The 16,901-nt window shown below is 30.5% G+C and overlaps 1 protein-coding gene across 1 annotated transcript; it reads left to right on the top strand.

The window, feature by feature from the left end:
• The first annotated feature begins 621 nt into the window (after positions 1 to 621).
• On the top strand, positions 622 to 8,116 carry LOC108905814 (balbiani ring protein 3-like). Its single transcript, XM_018708841.1, has 2 exons — positions 622 to 723; positions 7,607 to 8,116. Exons 1-2 carry the CDS (start codon positions 705 to 707, stop codon positions 7,978 to 7,980), a joined length of 393 nt encoding a protein of 130 aa, XP_018564357.1. The 5' UTR covers positions 622 to 704; the 3' UTR covers positions 7,981 to 8,116.
• Positions 8,117 to 16,901: the final 8,785 nt, after the last annotated feature.

Below are 16,901 nucleotides of genomic sequence, written 5' to 3'. Positions count from 1 at the left end.
ATATATAAATTCACAGATTAATTTGAAATACATTCATGGTTGGTATCTTTTAATTTTCTTTAGATGGAATTATTTTCCTCCTCTAAAAATTTGGCCGAATCCCCATTGAAATATATGATCGTTTCATAATAAAGAAAAAATTAAAAGTAATTATACACAAATATTTAAGATTTTGTTTTTTTTTCCTTTTGAAATATTTTAAGTAGATCGAGGAAAGAAATTTATTTGCCGAAATTATTGACAGCACTAATAAAAACAGAACTATTAAATTAGTTAATTAGTACCTACTTTAAATGTCTCATAATACGTATTTTAATTTACACTACTAATATGGAAACAATCTTTCAGTCAATTTCAGTTATTTTACTTTATACATGGTACTTCAATCACTTATCTCAAACATAATGGTACCTACTTCAGATTTAGGTGATATTCGTCTAAATTATATAGCAATAATTTTAAATTAAATAGTTTATTACTTTTTTCACCCGTTCTTATCCCGAACTTCCGTTAACCGTTCCTATTCCAACATTCCAGAACAGTTCAGTGTTGCACACGAAAGTTCTGTTTTTCGTTACTTACTTATCCCGATTTTGCACACGGCACTACGCGTACTTTCACCGCACTATTTAACCTGTAACTTATACAACCCACCATTCAGTTCCAATTCGCATTGTGGTAATAGAACATCAGACTAGTTCATCATGTCATCTTGTTGTAAAGGTAAATATTTATGTTTTTTTATATTATTTATTATTATTTATTAAATCTTACTCATAAGTAAATGGTTAATATATGAAAATATTAGTTTTGAACAGTTTTCTTCCTATTAAGATACTAAAATCAGGAAATGTATTTGCCGGTAGTAAAATTGTAAATAAATATCTATTTTCGATAGGTAGGTACAGCTCAATTAACTCTTTTTAGTTTAAATATTTGCTTCGTTATCGGAATATTTCAATTTTTAAATTCAAAAGGTGTGTATGTCAACATTGGAAATGTACAATTTCACTTACGTTTGAAAATTTTAAAAGTTGCTAAAACCGTAATATGCCCTCACTCAAAAATAGCTACTAAACAATTTCAAATTTAAATTACATGTTTTCCTATAACTTTTACCAATGAAATCAATGAAATACCTACCTACTTCGTTTTTGTTTGCATTACATTAATTTTGTTTATAGTTCTTTTCATACTTATAGTAGACATAAAAAATATCAAAGCTTGCCGATAAGTGTGATAGGGGGAGAGTAGGGCAACACAATTTTTACATGTCCGTAGAAAAGAAATGTTATAACAGCTAATTTATTGCATAAATCATAATACTCTTATCAGGTACATTCACCTAGATAAATTGAATACAAAATTAATGAGAAATAGTGATATTAATCAATAATTACATATCTTGTCAGGTATTCAATTTAAATATTGCTCCGCTTTACCCTAGGTGGGCGCGATGTTGATTCGTCGCGTGGGCCCTGTGTTGCCGATTTGTAAAAATATTATCTAAATGAATAATTGCTAAATTGAATGAAATTAATTTATTCAGATACTTACGTTTAAAATATTAAGCTATGTCCTGAAAATATAAGAATATGCCGAATTTGCATACATTTATTTAAAGAATAATTGCATTATTCACTTCATTTTTGAAATGTATGTTGTCCATTTTTAATACAATACTAACTCGCCGAAACATTTGGCAACACAGCTGGGCTGGCAAGAAAACAGATTCTGACGATCTCTCTAAGACGTACGTTGTTCTCAAATTCCTAATGTGAGACAGAGACAATCAATAATTAGACACGGTGAACTTATTACTGTAAATTTCTAATGGCTCAGTTTGCGCGGTACAGGGCAGGAGTTGGTGCTGCAATGCTGTGATTGTAATTTCTTAGACTAGAGTTTTGAGTAGTGAGATTTTTGTTTTATTGCAAATTTTTTATTGAGTAACTTTTGTTATTCACTGCAATTGTTTTTAATTTATAGCCATTGTGTGTGTCAGTCTGTGAATTGTTTGATAGGAGACTTAAATATTATATTCTGTAAACTTTCCCTAAATACGACCCTGTTCTGCTAAACAGAGAAGTATTTACGACCCCGTTTTTGTAGTTATCGGCAATATAAAAGAGTTTTTTATTTCTACAATATGTATGAAAAGAACTATACCTACTGTCGGTTTGAGTTGCATTATTTTAATAATTATTCAAAGTACCTATTTTATGGGTATCTATACAACATATTTTTTTGTATTGTTTTTCACTATTCCAGTTTTTAATATTTCAAATACTCTGTCAATATAAAGCCTTGATTATAACAATTTCGTTAATATTTACACTTTAATTGCTTGATAAAAATCAAATGTTTGTAATAAATTAATTTAGATATCCAATTTTTTAAATTATTTTTTATATTGTTGTCAAATCTTTTCACACTTGTAAAAAATATTTCTAATTTTACTTGGAAATATATGGAAAAATCAATAAAAGGGGATTTATAAACTCATTTTTATCTAACCAGTGGCGTATCCAAACGAACCAAATAGAAGTCACAGTGCAATATATGAAAAATTACTTTTATTTCTATATTTCACAGAACTACTTTATATGCCACTTTGTTTATATAATTATATAAGTACATATACAGGGTATTCGCAAATTTCACCGTCAACGTTTGACTGCATATTCACGACGATGAATAAATCCGATCTATGAAAAAAAAGTTAAATAAAAAATTTTTGGTTTTTGAGCCTTCAAAGCTGTCAAAAATAAAACTAATTTAATTAATAACTTCATAACCATTTTACCGATCGCGTTAAGTTATTAATTAAATTAGTTTTATTTTTGATAACTTTTAAGGCCTGTAACTCAAAAACCAAAAAGCTTTTATTTAACTTTTTTTTGTAGATCGTATTTATTTATCATCGTGAATATGCAGTCAAACGTTGTTGGTGAAATTTGTGGACACCCTGTATATTTATGTGTATTCACTTCAAATAAATGCTTTGAAATTTCTTCATAACGCGATAGAGAACATTTTTTTGACATTGACTCATTGTGCACTGCTTGGTATTATAGTGTGTAGGTATTCTTGACCAAATATGACGTTACTAGAACGAAAAAAAAAAAAATGACCTATAAGAATAAAGTAATGTTTGTATAGTAGTTCCGTAATAACATAAATATTGATAAGTTTTTACGACATAAGTAACATCAGAATAGTTGGCTTATTTTTAAAATAGTGGATTACATATTTATATTTTATTAAAAGTAAGAATACAGGACTTGAAACATTAAAATTATAAAAAAAATGTTGCAATTTAAAGCAAAGTACGTTGTTGTATAATAATAGACAAAGTTTAGTGGGGTTCAAATTAATCTCCACTTAAGTCAGATTAGGTACCTACATTCATATTATTTGACTTGATTAAATTACTGCATTAAATAAAATAGGATGGCGTTGTTTATATTTTATTGCTCGTTTCAAAGTTTATTAAATCCTCGTATCGTACAAACAATTGTAAATAACACAAACAATATTTCATCATATTTTACTTAGATTGTTTCCACGAGTATCAGCACACAATATTGTGAAATAAATATGTACCTAGTTTTCTAAGCAAGGAACATACTGAACATGTATTTTTGAATTTGAATGTAACTTTATATGTTTTATAGGAAACAATTTTTTATAATTTTAATATTTTAATAGGCCAAAGTTGTAGAAAATTTTGTTGCATCTTTGACTAATTTTAAGATAAAAACTTCAAATACATGGGTCCGCAACGGCTTGGTTTTTGATATGCAGAGCGTCCAAATAACATTTTTGTTTCGGCAATTATTGTAAATGTTATTAACTTATTTGTAGAAGTAGTTTAGTCTTAGTCTTGTAAATGATCTAAGTTTGTCACATCTCAGTACAATCAATAAAAGACACATTTTTCACTTGTTTTTCAAAAACTCTTAATGATTCAACTCACAAAATCAAACGCAGGTTTAACTTTAATCCCGTCTTTTTACAACACGGCTGGTTTCAGCGACGAATACTAGGAGTACGTAAAACTGAATGGAGAATCGGTATTTTTAGTCAAAAATGACATACAGTGCGACATAAAAAACTTATGGTTTTTTAAATCCAGGTACAATACTGTATATGGCGCCCTCTAATATTAAACAAAAAACTAAGTAAATATTTGAGTTGCTTATCATCAATACTCCCAGTTTCCCGGTTTTTGTCCAATTTTCATGTTATTGAATAAAAATATAATCAAAATGCCAAACAAAATTTTTTTTTGTAAACTGTATCTCAAGACCAAGCCGTTGTGGATTCATGTTCATATGAACTTTTTATCTTAAAATTAGTCAAAAATATCTATATTATAGATATTATGGGAAAAAATACTATACCTTAAAAGGTACTTTACCTCCTTTCTTCTTCATTTTCGTTTGTAATAGCCTGTCCGTGCTCTAGACATTTTTTTAAATTCAATTTTTCTTACGAAAGGGATACTTTTATGATCCGCAAGACCAATTTGACCTTAATATAGTCTTTCTATGAGGGATTCTGAAAGATAAAATGAACAAAGTTAGATTTTTAATAGGTTGTATGTTCTAAGGGAGAAAATATTGAACGAAGTTAGTATATCAATGAGGTAGGTAAAAGGCATTAAAAAAATCCTTTGTCTACAACAGGATGAAAGTATTATAAAACAAATAATAATAAATTTTTTCTTAATATAGAATTTAAAAATTTGTTTTGTAAATTTAACAGCGAAAACATATACACGCGGTATTTCCATAGTAATCTTGACTATGTGCAGGATCAGTAAATAAACTAAAATATTGTGCAAACTATAAAAGCAAATATTGGACATGTATACAGGGTGTTCCTGAAATAAGTGCGTTCTTTGAAAAATATGATAGACGGCACGAAAATGAGCAACGTTTATTAAGCAAGTGATGGTCTCAAACATTACGTTTTAAATTGAAAAAAAAAATGTATACCTACTTGAAGGTTTAAACAAATTTGAATCCGTTCCTGGTGCGCGCCGCAGTGCGAAAGCACTGATGGCGGTTTTGACGCTTAACATTTCAAATATGCTGAAATTTATTCATATCTCGTTTAAAATAAACGAATTACTTACCAATAGACGATATGCTCTACAAAAATTGTGCAAAGTTGTTTCCAAGTGCTAATAAACATGCTTCCAAACGACGGTCAAAATTAGTCCGCATACATGCAAATACGCAAAATGACAAGTCTCATTTAAATTGTACTGACACTCTTCACACATTAACACCATATCGGCTAATTCTTGATCAAAAAACATATTATACGCCGGTTAAGTAATACTGTAACACACAACGCACGTGCACAAGATGCACAGGGCCGGCTTATGATTAATTTTCTTAATTTATTTCCTCGAAAACGGAAGCATTTAGACCATCAGTTGCTTAATAAAAGTTGTTAATATTCGTGCTCTCTATCACCCTTTTCAAGGAACGCCTTTATTTCAGAAACACCCTGTATATCAATGTAATCAGAAAATAGAGATGAATGGAAAAAATGACAAATTTGGACCATTTTGAAAATAAGTCGACCCATGCACATTAACATTGCATATCTTATAAAAAATATACCTCTAATTTTATTAAGAAAATATTAGGTACTCCATCGTCTTCGCCGACATTACTTATTTTTGTTGGCCAGTTTGTTTTTGGTGAAGGGAAAGAAACATAAAATAGCTATATAATACAGGGTGTCCGTTAAAGAATGGGCCAAACTACCACTAGATTCTACTTCGACCTGATTTCGTGAAATTTCGTATCCGGGATTTTTATTTTGGGGATGAGAAATTCGAATTTATTGATGATTTCATTGCGATGCATTTAAACAGGCAAAACTTTTTTGTGCTACTTTGGGCTGGCAAAATCTTTACCCCCAACTTTTCTGCTTAATAAAGGTGTACCTTGTTAATATCACTAAAGCCAAATCAAAAAGGCATTTAAATTTGGAAAGGCACAAAAAAATTGTTTAAAAGTTATTTTCAACTGCACTTATAAACATTGAAAAACATATTTTTTAAAACAGGTCAATAATAATTAGTATTTTTTTAGATTTTTAGGTCGTTTAGATTGGTTACATTGTTTAGATTGTGTTAGATTGATTAGATTGTTAGAAAGTATGTTTCTTACTCCGTCAATTCTGTTTGCAGTAAAATTGTAAAATAAACGAAATTTAAAATTATACTGTTTCATTTAAAGGCATATTTTTTGGTAATAAACGATTGCTCCTAATTTCGTTTATCAGTGTTGAAAATAACTTTTAAACAATTTTTTTTTATGCATTTACAAATTTAAATGCATTTTTGTTGAAAATAGTTTTCTTTAGAGATATGAGCAAGGCATACCTTTTTTTAAACAGAAAAATTGGGGGAAAAAGTTTCCAGTCCAAAGTGAAATACACGGTGGCACAAAAAAGTTTTGGCAAATTAAATGCGTCCTAATGGTCGCTTGTGGCGCCCTCTAGAAGATACAACGAAATCGACAATAAATTCGAATTTGTCATTCCAAAAAACCGGATACGAAATTTCACGATATTAGCTTGAAGTTGTCGAAAGATATTAAAGAAAATGTTATTTTTAATTGTCATCGTAGAATCTAGTGGAAAAGTTTGGCTCTTTCTTTAACAGATATCCTGTATAGAAAACATGTGGCCATAGTAATAACTACTAAAATTAAACTAGGGAAATAAAGAAATGAATTGAAAATCGGTGTTTGATATTATTTCAGCTGAAAATGCTGAAATAGAGGAGATAATTTATCATTGGAATGAAACAATAAAATATTCTTTGAAAATAATGCTTTTATTACCAGTCGTTCGCTTCATCTGAAACGGGACTACTAAACCTGTGTTTTACTTTAGAATTTTTGAAATTATATTAGAACATGTAATAATAAATTGCGATAAAGATCGTACGTAATTTTAATAAAATGGTCAATAAATCGAAGACGATAGAACAGGTTCTAATTTATAGACTGAATTTTGATGTTGAAAGACAAATTTTGGTTATATTTTACGTAAATTTTGACATTTTTTTCCTTTTAAATATTAAACAATAAGCATATTGCTCGAATAGGTACATAAATGTAACGATATAGACAACCAGCAATACCAGTATTAAAATTTGGGAGATATCCCGATTTCGGAATTATCAAGATGACATTTCAATTATATGAAAACAGTAACTAATTTGACTAGGATTTTTCGTCCTAGTTCATACGAATATTGCTTGTGACGCAATGGAAAAGGTACAGCGGTTTTAGTATAATGTTATTGCAGTTATCTAATTTCTTGAACAATTTATTGGGACAAAAATTGGTAAATGTAAAACAGGTTTTATAATTCTTCCTTAACTAAACTGATTATATAATAGGGATTGTTCATTTTCAAATAAACGAAATAATCATTTCTTGTTCCAAAATATTACTAATTTAAAATACCTCCTTAACAGAAGAATAAATAACAACATTTTTCTTATGTCCTTAATTTGAATACTAAATCATTTTGTACAACATTAGAAGCAATTATGGTTTTTTATTTTCAGACGTTTGCAAGCTGACTACACCCGACGGGCAGGTAGTCGACTGCGAGTGTAATTGCAAGGACTCGTGCGAAAGCGGCAACTGCGATTGCCAGTGTTCAGTGGAAACCGCAAAACAAAAAGCAGACGGCAAGTATTTCTGCGAATGTTCCTGTTCATCAAGCTGCGCTTGCACAAAAACGGACGGTGGTTGTGTTCTGACAAAGACGTGCAGATTGACGACTGCTGAGGGAGAAGAGGTGGAATGCGAATGTGCTTGCAACTGTAGCTCGAAATCGTCATGCCAGGATTGTAAATGCGACTGTAAATGTACCCCAGAGATAGCCGTGAAGGGCGCTGACGGAAAATATCGCTGCGCATGCGACTGCAAATGCTAAATCATAATTTTTAACTCGTATTTGATCTTCTGTTTTTTATAATATTAATATTATGTAATGGTTTTATTAAGATGGAAAATTATACCTACTTAATGTAAAACTGCACTAACGAAAATAAAAATATTTTATACTTTTATCAAGTTTTTATTTAGATTAGCATAGGAACTGGTTAAATCTGACTAAAATTGTATGATTGAGTCATGATGGCACTGAAACGATTTCACATTGGCAATAATAAAGTCTGATGGAAAATCTGTTCTATACAGAATGTTTTCAAATAAGTAGTAACTAAAGATAATTCCATATCTTAGTTTAAGAAGAAAACTTTTCATTTGTTATACTTACCTACATTTAATTTTTCAACGTTCACTAATTTTAAAAAATTTTGTCAATAAATCTTTCCGGATACTGATCACCTAGGAATACATTTTTAATGATTTCTATTTTATATTTGAAAATGTTGTCTTTTGGTGAAATCAATGTTTTATAAACATTTTTACCTGCTTAGGTATGATATAATGATTTTAATTGAAATTCGAAAATTTTATTTTGCTAGTAAGAAGGTAAGGTTATTGGTCATTAATTAATTGTCTTAATTAAAACGCCTAAAAAAGTAACGTGTTATTATTTCAAGTTTTAAAGTGATTATACAGGTTCAACAGAAATAGCACAAATGATATCGGTGAAAGAAAAAGCAAAACATAACTTAGAGGATGCTTATTTTAATACCTCCGAAGGGGCAAAAATTTTCAAAACATTTTTAATGCATTAGTAGAATTACGAATAGAACGAAACTTTTATTGTTTTTTCCATTTCCATATTTTATACTGAAGTCTGCAATATGACAAATCATACCCTACCAACCAGGTGTTTTTTGCAATGTACATACAGGATGTTTCTCATCAAGCTTTTATATACAGGGTGTTTAAAAAAATGTTATAGCTACTAACCAGCGAGGAAAGCACCGCGGAGCGGTGCTCGGGCCGCGCGCAGCGGGGCTCGAGGGCCGAAGGCCCGAGAGAAAGGTCAAACTCGGCGTCAGCGGAGTTTTCCTGCCTTTCTAGTATCTGTGTAAAATTTGACTATTACCTTTTTGATTTTCAAATTACAGCCGCTATTCCATATTTTTTTGGAAACTTTGAGAGACTGTATCTCCTAAGGTAATTTTTATGCCAAACGTGTTCTTTTTAGCTATAGATTCACCGGTACCATTTGTACTACTTATTTTGAAAACACCCTGTAAAGCAATGATTTATAAACATTGACTACATTTTTCTAATAGAAATATTAAAACTAGTGCTGAACTTTTTTCCAAACTTAAGTTTCCCATCAAAATTATAGACCAATTTAATATTATATATATTATATATATATTATATTCGTGGCCCGTATCTTCTTTATTTTAACAAATAGCTATAACTTTATTAGATCCATGTCAAAATTGCTATAGTCAACTGTTTTTGTTCAAATGGCACCCTATATATTTTTTTATCAACTCTGGAAAAATTTTTTTTTCTGCATTCAGCTGTATGAGGAAGTTTATAATTTCATTAGAAATATTGCTAAAAAACAGCAAAATAGATTAATCCTACTTGTTTGAGCAGCGATTTAAAAATATAAAGGGTATCTCACGGTGACGGCCCGTTAGAATTATTTCAGAGACTACTTCGATTTGAATTTTGAAAATTTGGGATGCCGGCTTTTCGGGCATGCCCTTCTCAACTAAAATAATGGCGTCCACGTACCACTTCGGGTTATACCGGAAATCGCCATCAACTTGCTTATTTTAAATGGAATATCCTATAGGTATATTATTGCAATTTTGGATTATACGTATTATTTTAAGTGGACTTTTATAAAGTTTCCTTATTCCTAAAATTAATCGTTTTCAAGATATTTAATTTTCTTCAAAAAATAAAAATGGAGAGAAACAGTGATTAGCTTCAAACCATGTGTATTTTATAGTAAGAAAGGTAAAGCAACAATATTTATAGGGGGGATAGGTAGACCCCTATTCTTTTAGTTGAGAAGGGCATGCCCGAAAACCCGGTATTCCAAATTTTCAAAATTCAAATCGAAGTAGTCTCTGAAATAATACTAATGGGCCGTCACCGTGAGACGCCCTGTATAGGGTTTGTTATAGCTATTTATTAAATAAAAGAGATACTGGGCCGCGAATACCAAACTGAATCAACCTGTATATAAAATTCCATGTGGTAATTGCAAAAAATTTTATCTAGGGCAGACGTCTAGGAATTTAAAGGGGCGTATTACAACCCATAAGAGTGACTGTTAAGTAAACAATATTGTTATCTATCTTATATCTGAACATTTTATTGAAATGGGACATAAAATGAACTAGAGATTTGCTGGTCTTTTGGAAATGATACCTATTCATTTAAACAATTAATTTAAATAAAAAATCGAATATTAATAACTTAAGTAATATTTACACGTTTATTTTGAAGGTAGAAATAGTACATTATACTATAAGGGAGAGAAATGCCTTATTTTGGCAGAGGTGCAATTTGAAGCCCGAGGGCTACAATGCACCGAGGACAAAATAGCATCTCTCCCGAATGGTATATACTATTTTTTCCACGGTCCCATTAACTTAAAAACACATATTTTGTCATTATGAAGTAAGTAGCACCAGAATTATTGTATTCCGATTTGAGCATTTATTTAGTAGTCGTTGAGTTATTGTCATAACTACAAAATAAACAAACAAAAAGAATTGTCAAATTAAGGTGCTAGTTTGGTTTAGTTTAAAGTTTGTTTAGTGCACAATGAATAATTGTGAGTCGGAAGAGATTGTGGAGGCTGCAAATATTGCAATAAGCAATTTGCTGCCTACGAAGTCAAGATCTTTATACGATATAGCCTACAATCGGTTCAAAAAGTGGTGTGCCGAGAAAAATGTTCAAGTATACAGCGAGAATGTTTTGTTGTATACTTCAGTGAAAATATATAGAATTACAAGTCTTCCACATTATGGGCGCAATATTCTATGGTTAAGTCATGCTTGATAATTTACGACAACATAGATATAAGCAAATTCCCCAAGCTGATCGCATTTTTGAAAAGAACCGGTGACGGATGTCAAGCGAAAAAATCGAAAATATTGACAAAGGGTGAAATCGACCGTTTTCTATCAAGTGCAGATGACAAAGAATTCTTAATGATTAAGGTAAGATTACTTTTGTTGTTAGGTATTTCAATTATTAAGTATTTTGATTTTTTATAGGTAGGATTAATTCTGGGGATGCCGGAGCTTGTCGAACTGATGAACTAGTCAATTTAACTGTAGATGATATTGAGGATGTAGGCTCTTCCTTGATTGTAAAAATTCCAAACACTAAGACAAAGATTCCACGAACCTTTGTGGTTACCGATGTGGGAAATATGCTTGAATTGTTTCGAAAATACCTGTCCCTTCGTCCTCCCCACGTCAAGCATAAGCGCCTTTTTTTGTACTACAAAGCAGGAAAATGTAGTTCGCAGCCAGTTGGCAAGAATACCATGGGAAAAATTCCGAGTGTAGTAGCTTCGTATTTAAAATTACCTGATGCTGCATGTTATACTGGTCACTGCTTACGAAGATCTTCAGCGACATTACTGGCAGATGCTGCTGTGGATATCACGACAATAAAGCGTCATGCTGGTTGGAAATCAATGACAGTCGTTGAGGGTTATGTCGAGAACTCCATTGAAAATAAGACCAAAATTGCTAATCAGGTTTTAGTAGGTACCACTACTAGCGCAATCACAAAAACTGTAAATCTAAAGTGATATTCCTTCTAATATTAATTTTGAAAATTGTACAAATGTAACGTTTAATTTAAGTGTCAATAAATAATTTCAATGTTATCTTTTTTTTTGCATGAAAAACGTTCTCCATAATGTAAACTCCCTTGGGAGCATTATACTCCCTTGGGAATAATCGACTACTTCTGTTTTAATTTTGATGTCATAGAAACTGATTTCTACTCCCGACTGTGGAAAAAAGATATTTATCGCCCTTGTAAAGTTTGTGGTGTAGTTGTCCGATTTAAAATTCAGTAACTTTGTTTTCAGTTTGAATAATTGCTTCACCAAAAAAGAAAGCAGTTTTCTTGTCAGTTTAAACAATTAGTCGTGGTTGATTTCCTATTCAACAGTCCATATGTTTCTGCAATAAATTTAATATTATCCAGTTTCTTTTCAAACAAACTACACATTTCTACATTTTTTTTATAAATGTGTAGTAAGTATTAATATTATATTGTCATGAAGCCGTTTTTACCTTCAATCTTAAGTTAGTAAGTATTAATACTTTTTTATCTACATAATGTGATTTTAACATAAATGTTTTTATATTTTTTGTAGATGTTCTTGATAAATTCTTTATAAAGGACATTTCCGGGAGTTTAACTAGATAACGGAGAGTACTCTTACGTTGGTTTTGGTTTTTGGACTAATAACCTTGTTTTTTCGAATGCAACACCATCATTTCACAACTATTACGTATGTATGTATAGTATACAGTATGTCCACGGTTATTTGCTTATTTTTTATTGTTCATTTTATGAGAAAAAGGCATTCTTGATTAAAATTTTTGCTTGTCTTTAAAATATCTTTAAAAATGTCATTAAAGATAAGCAAAAATTTTAATCAAGAATGCCTTTTTCTCGTAATGTGAATAACAATTTTTTACTGTCCGTTTCCATCAAAGTAGGCCGATTCATACACTAATTGAAATTATAATATAAATTTTGATTCTAAGCAACTTTTCTTTATAACATATTTCTGTATTGTTTAAAACAAAGAAAGTTTATTCTTCAACAATTTTTATATTTACCGATATTCTGATCACCCTGTACATGCAAGATGAAAGGTCTTCATGCCAACCACATTTTAAAGACAGGCAAAAATTTTAATCAAGAATGCATTTTTCTCGTAAAATGAAAAATAAAATATATTTTCTCTCTTTTCCACTCTAACTGTGGACATACTGTATACAGGGTGCTTCAGGACAAACTTTAAGGATATGTTCCTCAGATAAAAATAAGTAAAATAAAATTATATGTACATAAAGGCGAAAACGCTTCATTTTCGAGATACAGGGTGTTAAGGATTCCAAAATATTAATGATGTTTTTTTAATATCCTTGAAAGCAAATAGAGATATTTAAGCAAAACTTGGTGCAACTTATAATTAGACAGTTTGTCGCCATATGTTTCAAAAATAAGTATTATTGACCACCAATGGAGAAGATACGGCCGTGTAAAAAATGATAACTGGTAACATTTTATCCTGCTCAAAAATTGTCTCTTGGGCTTTCTCATATTTGCTGCCGTTTCGTGGTAAATCCAGTTTATTTAGATTCTCATAAACTTGTTTATTGTTATTAGTTAAGAAGATATAAGTAGGCTGCTGACTAATATAAGATATATTTATAATATATATAATATAATATATAAGATTTGTATTCTTTGCCACAATTCTTAACACGAACCAATAGATTCTTCCAAATAGAAAAATGAAGAGGATTGAAGTCCGGACTTCTGGGTGGCCAAGTAAAAATGCTTCCACGGCTTGAAGAAGTTCCACTTTACTTAAGAAGAGACATGTGGTTCATGTACGACGGAGCTCCACCGCATTTTTCTTGGCCAGTGCGTGCATATTTAGATGCAGTTTTTCCAAATCGCTGGATTGGCCATGTAAGCATTTTTGCTTGGCCATCCAGAAGTCCGGACTTCAATCCTCTTGATTTTTCTATTTGGTCTCGAATGAAAGATATAGTTTACAAAGAATCTATTGGCTCGTGTGAAGAGTTGTGGCAAAGAATACAAATCGCTGCCAAAGAAGTCAGACGCAATCCCAATATGTTGTTTCAATCTCGAAGATCTCTCAGAAAACGTGTAAAGTGTATCAGTGTCAACGGTGGATTCTTCGAACAATTACTTTAAATCATAATTACGTATTTTATTTGTTTATTGTTAATTGTTGTAATAACACGAAGAAACACTTGGTTTGTTTCGCTTTTAATTTCTCATATTATCAAAACATAGTGTTCGTTAAATCGGATCGAGATACTGAAATGAAACAAGAGTATCTAATTAATGGAAAAATGATAGCTCTTTCAGGTTTTGAATCAAGTTTCATGTTAAATATACAAGGTAAAATGTTATTAACTAAATTTTCGGTAAAATTGGTCGTAAGTGGCGCCCTCTATGAGTAGTGCTGAAATTACAGCACACATCTTATTCGTCGCCTGAAAAAATATAGTTTCAGAAATTTTCAAGTTCCTAACCTACATATTTTCAGAATAATCGCAAAAAACGATTTAAAATTTTAACATTCAACACCCTGTATTTCCGAAACTAATAACTTTCGGATGAGGCATGTCTGCGCCAATGGTCACCATTTCACGTGTAGTAGTATCTTCAGCTTTCGACTTTCCCATTGTTAATGAATCACCCTGTGTAGTTAAATAATTCCATAAATATTTTATTTATGATAACAGAGACAGTGAAGATTCCATAGTTATATCGAAATTTATTTCTTCAGTATCTTATGATGTTCAGTTTCTAGTAGAAATACATTTTAACAACAAAGGCATATGTACTAATATAAAATATACAAGGTGTTTTCTATATGTGTTATAATTTCTGGAGTTTGTTCTGCTCATTTTAGATTAAAAAGTTTTAATGAACTAAGGGTGTAAAGCCGCAGTTTTTAACTTGCAAGTTGCTGAATTTAAAAAAATTTATAATATTTATTAAACAATCTTAGATGAAACATTTTATCCAAAATGATTCAAAGAATAACCTGCCGAAGTTATGACATATATTCATAAAATCCCCGTATAGTGAGGACAAAAGAATATATCAATACAATATATAAAGGATTTAAAAATCACATGCTTGTTTTTTTTTTAATGCTTAAAGTAATGCCATGCTTTAACTGATATTAATAGTTCCCGTGGAAACTGATTACAATCCTTTAAAAGACAAATGGAAACCGTATATTTTTTGCACAATCGCGTGCTTTCTTAATACTTTCTTACTGAAATTCGAATGGTCTCTCAAATACTCAAAGCCGTTTTCAGATCGTTGACCAGCGATTTGCTAGACTAAGTCATTAATGCGTGACAAGGTCAGACAATTCACAGAGTGATACGATTCTTCAATTATCTAATTTCCTAGGAGCACTTTATTGTTCATTACATGTGAAGAAAATACCCCTTACATTAATTGATTGGGTAATAGGGTGAGACAGTTTTAAAAATAGTCAACTTTTTTACATTTTCCAAATTAAAGGAATTTCGCAAATAAACAGCATTGATTTCTACTAAAAACATTTTTTCAAAAAAGTTATTCAAATAAGAAATTAGTATACGTTCCAGCAATTTTGCCCTGTACTTTAACGCCAAATAAAAATTGCAAATTGTAAAGACAACAAAACATTAAGAAATAAACATCTTCCTGTTCTGAATTCCACGCAAGTCCTAGTGATAAGCGTGTTAAGAGTTTTTGAGAAATAACTGTAAAACTAAAAATAACTATTAGTGTGTACCCAAGGATCTGAAAAAGGCTCAAAATCATCTTAGCAACTGAATTAAAATGTTATTCCTATACACATTCAAATACAACTGTCAAATAAGACAACGACAGCGCGATAATGATGGGTTCTTTCAAACAACTCAATTTTTGTTTAATTTCCAAAGCCTGCTATTGCTGTTATTTTAGTTCCTACCGACTGTAGATTATTTTCGTTGCTTTTGCTGATTGTTCTAAAACGGCTACTCTAATAAATAAATGGGATATAATATTTGTTATTTAGAAATTGAAGACTTGTTAAATTAAGTAAAAAAATATGGCGTTGCCATTTAAAACATTTTTATATTAGTAGTTACTGAAGAAATCTGGAAAAACCGGGCAGCATTATTTGTAAATATATCTTAGTCAAGTTATTTCCTACACCTTTGCATTTGGAAATACTAGTCTATCACTTCAGATAAAAAAGTTGGCCTATATCAGGTTTTAAAAAAATTACACTGTATATAGATATAATTGAATTTATTGTACTCAGCTTAACCCACATATAAAACTTAAAATGTATAACATGTGACACTTTTGTTCTCTTTTATTGTAATTGTATCTCGTCATAAACATATTTTCTATATTTTATTTTAAGTGACTTTTACACAGTCTAAAATTAAATAATACAAGGAATGCATCGTGCAATACGGTAAGTAAACAGGAAAACAATGTACATGTGATAAATTTAGACCTAACAATTGATTTTGCGAACAATTTCAACAGAAACAGTTTCAGATATATAATATTGATAACGATTTTATCTATAATAAATGAAGGTGCAGTTTTTCTTTATAAAAAAATTAAGATTTATCAGTGACTAAATTATTATACAGGGTGATTCACTAACAATGGAAACATCGAAGATACTACACGTAAAATGGTGACCATTGGCGCAAACATGCCTTATTCGAAAGTTGATAGTTTCGGAAATACAGGGTGTTGAAACTAAAAATTTTAAATCGTTTTTTTGCGATTATTCTGAAACTATGTAGGTTAGGAACTTGAAAATGTGTGAAACTATATTTTTTTAAGCGATGAATAAGATGCGTGTTGCAATTTCAGCGTTGATCATAGAGGACACCACTTACGACCAATTTTACCGAAAATTTAGTTAATAATTTTTTACCCTGTATGTCTAATATGAAACTTGATTCAAAACCTGAAAGAGCAATAATTTTTCCATTAATTATGTACTCTTGTTTCATTTCGGTATCTCGATCCGTTTTCGAGAAAAATCTATTTAACGAACACTATGTTTTGATAATACGAGAAATTAAAAGCAAAACAAACCAAGTGTTTCTTCGTGTTATTACAACAATTAACAATAAAACAAAT

Source organism: Anoplophora glabripennis, unplaced genomic scaffold (assembly GCF_000390285.2).
Source record: "Anoplophora glabripennis isolate ALB-LARVAE unplaced genomic scaffold, Agla_2.0 scaffold191, whole genome shotgun sequence".
Taxonomy (NCBI): Eukaryota; Metazoa; Arthropoda; class Insecta; order Coleoptera; family Cerambycidae; genus Anoplophora; species Anoplophora glabripennis.
The sequence above is the reverse complement of the archived record's forward strand: the minus strand, read 5'-3'. Positions and strand labels throughout refer to the sequence as shown.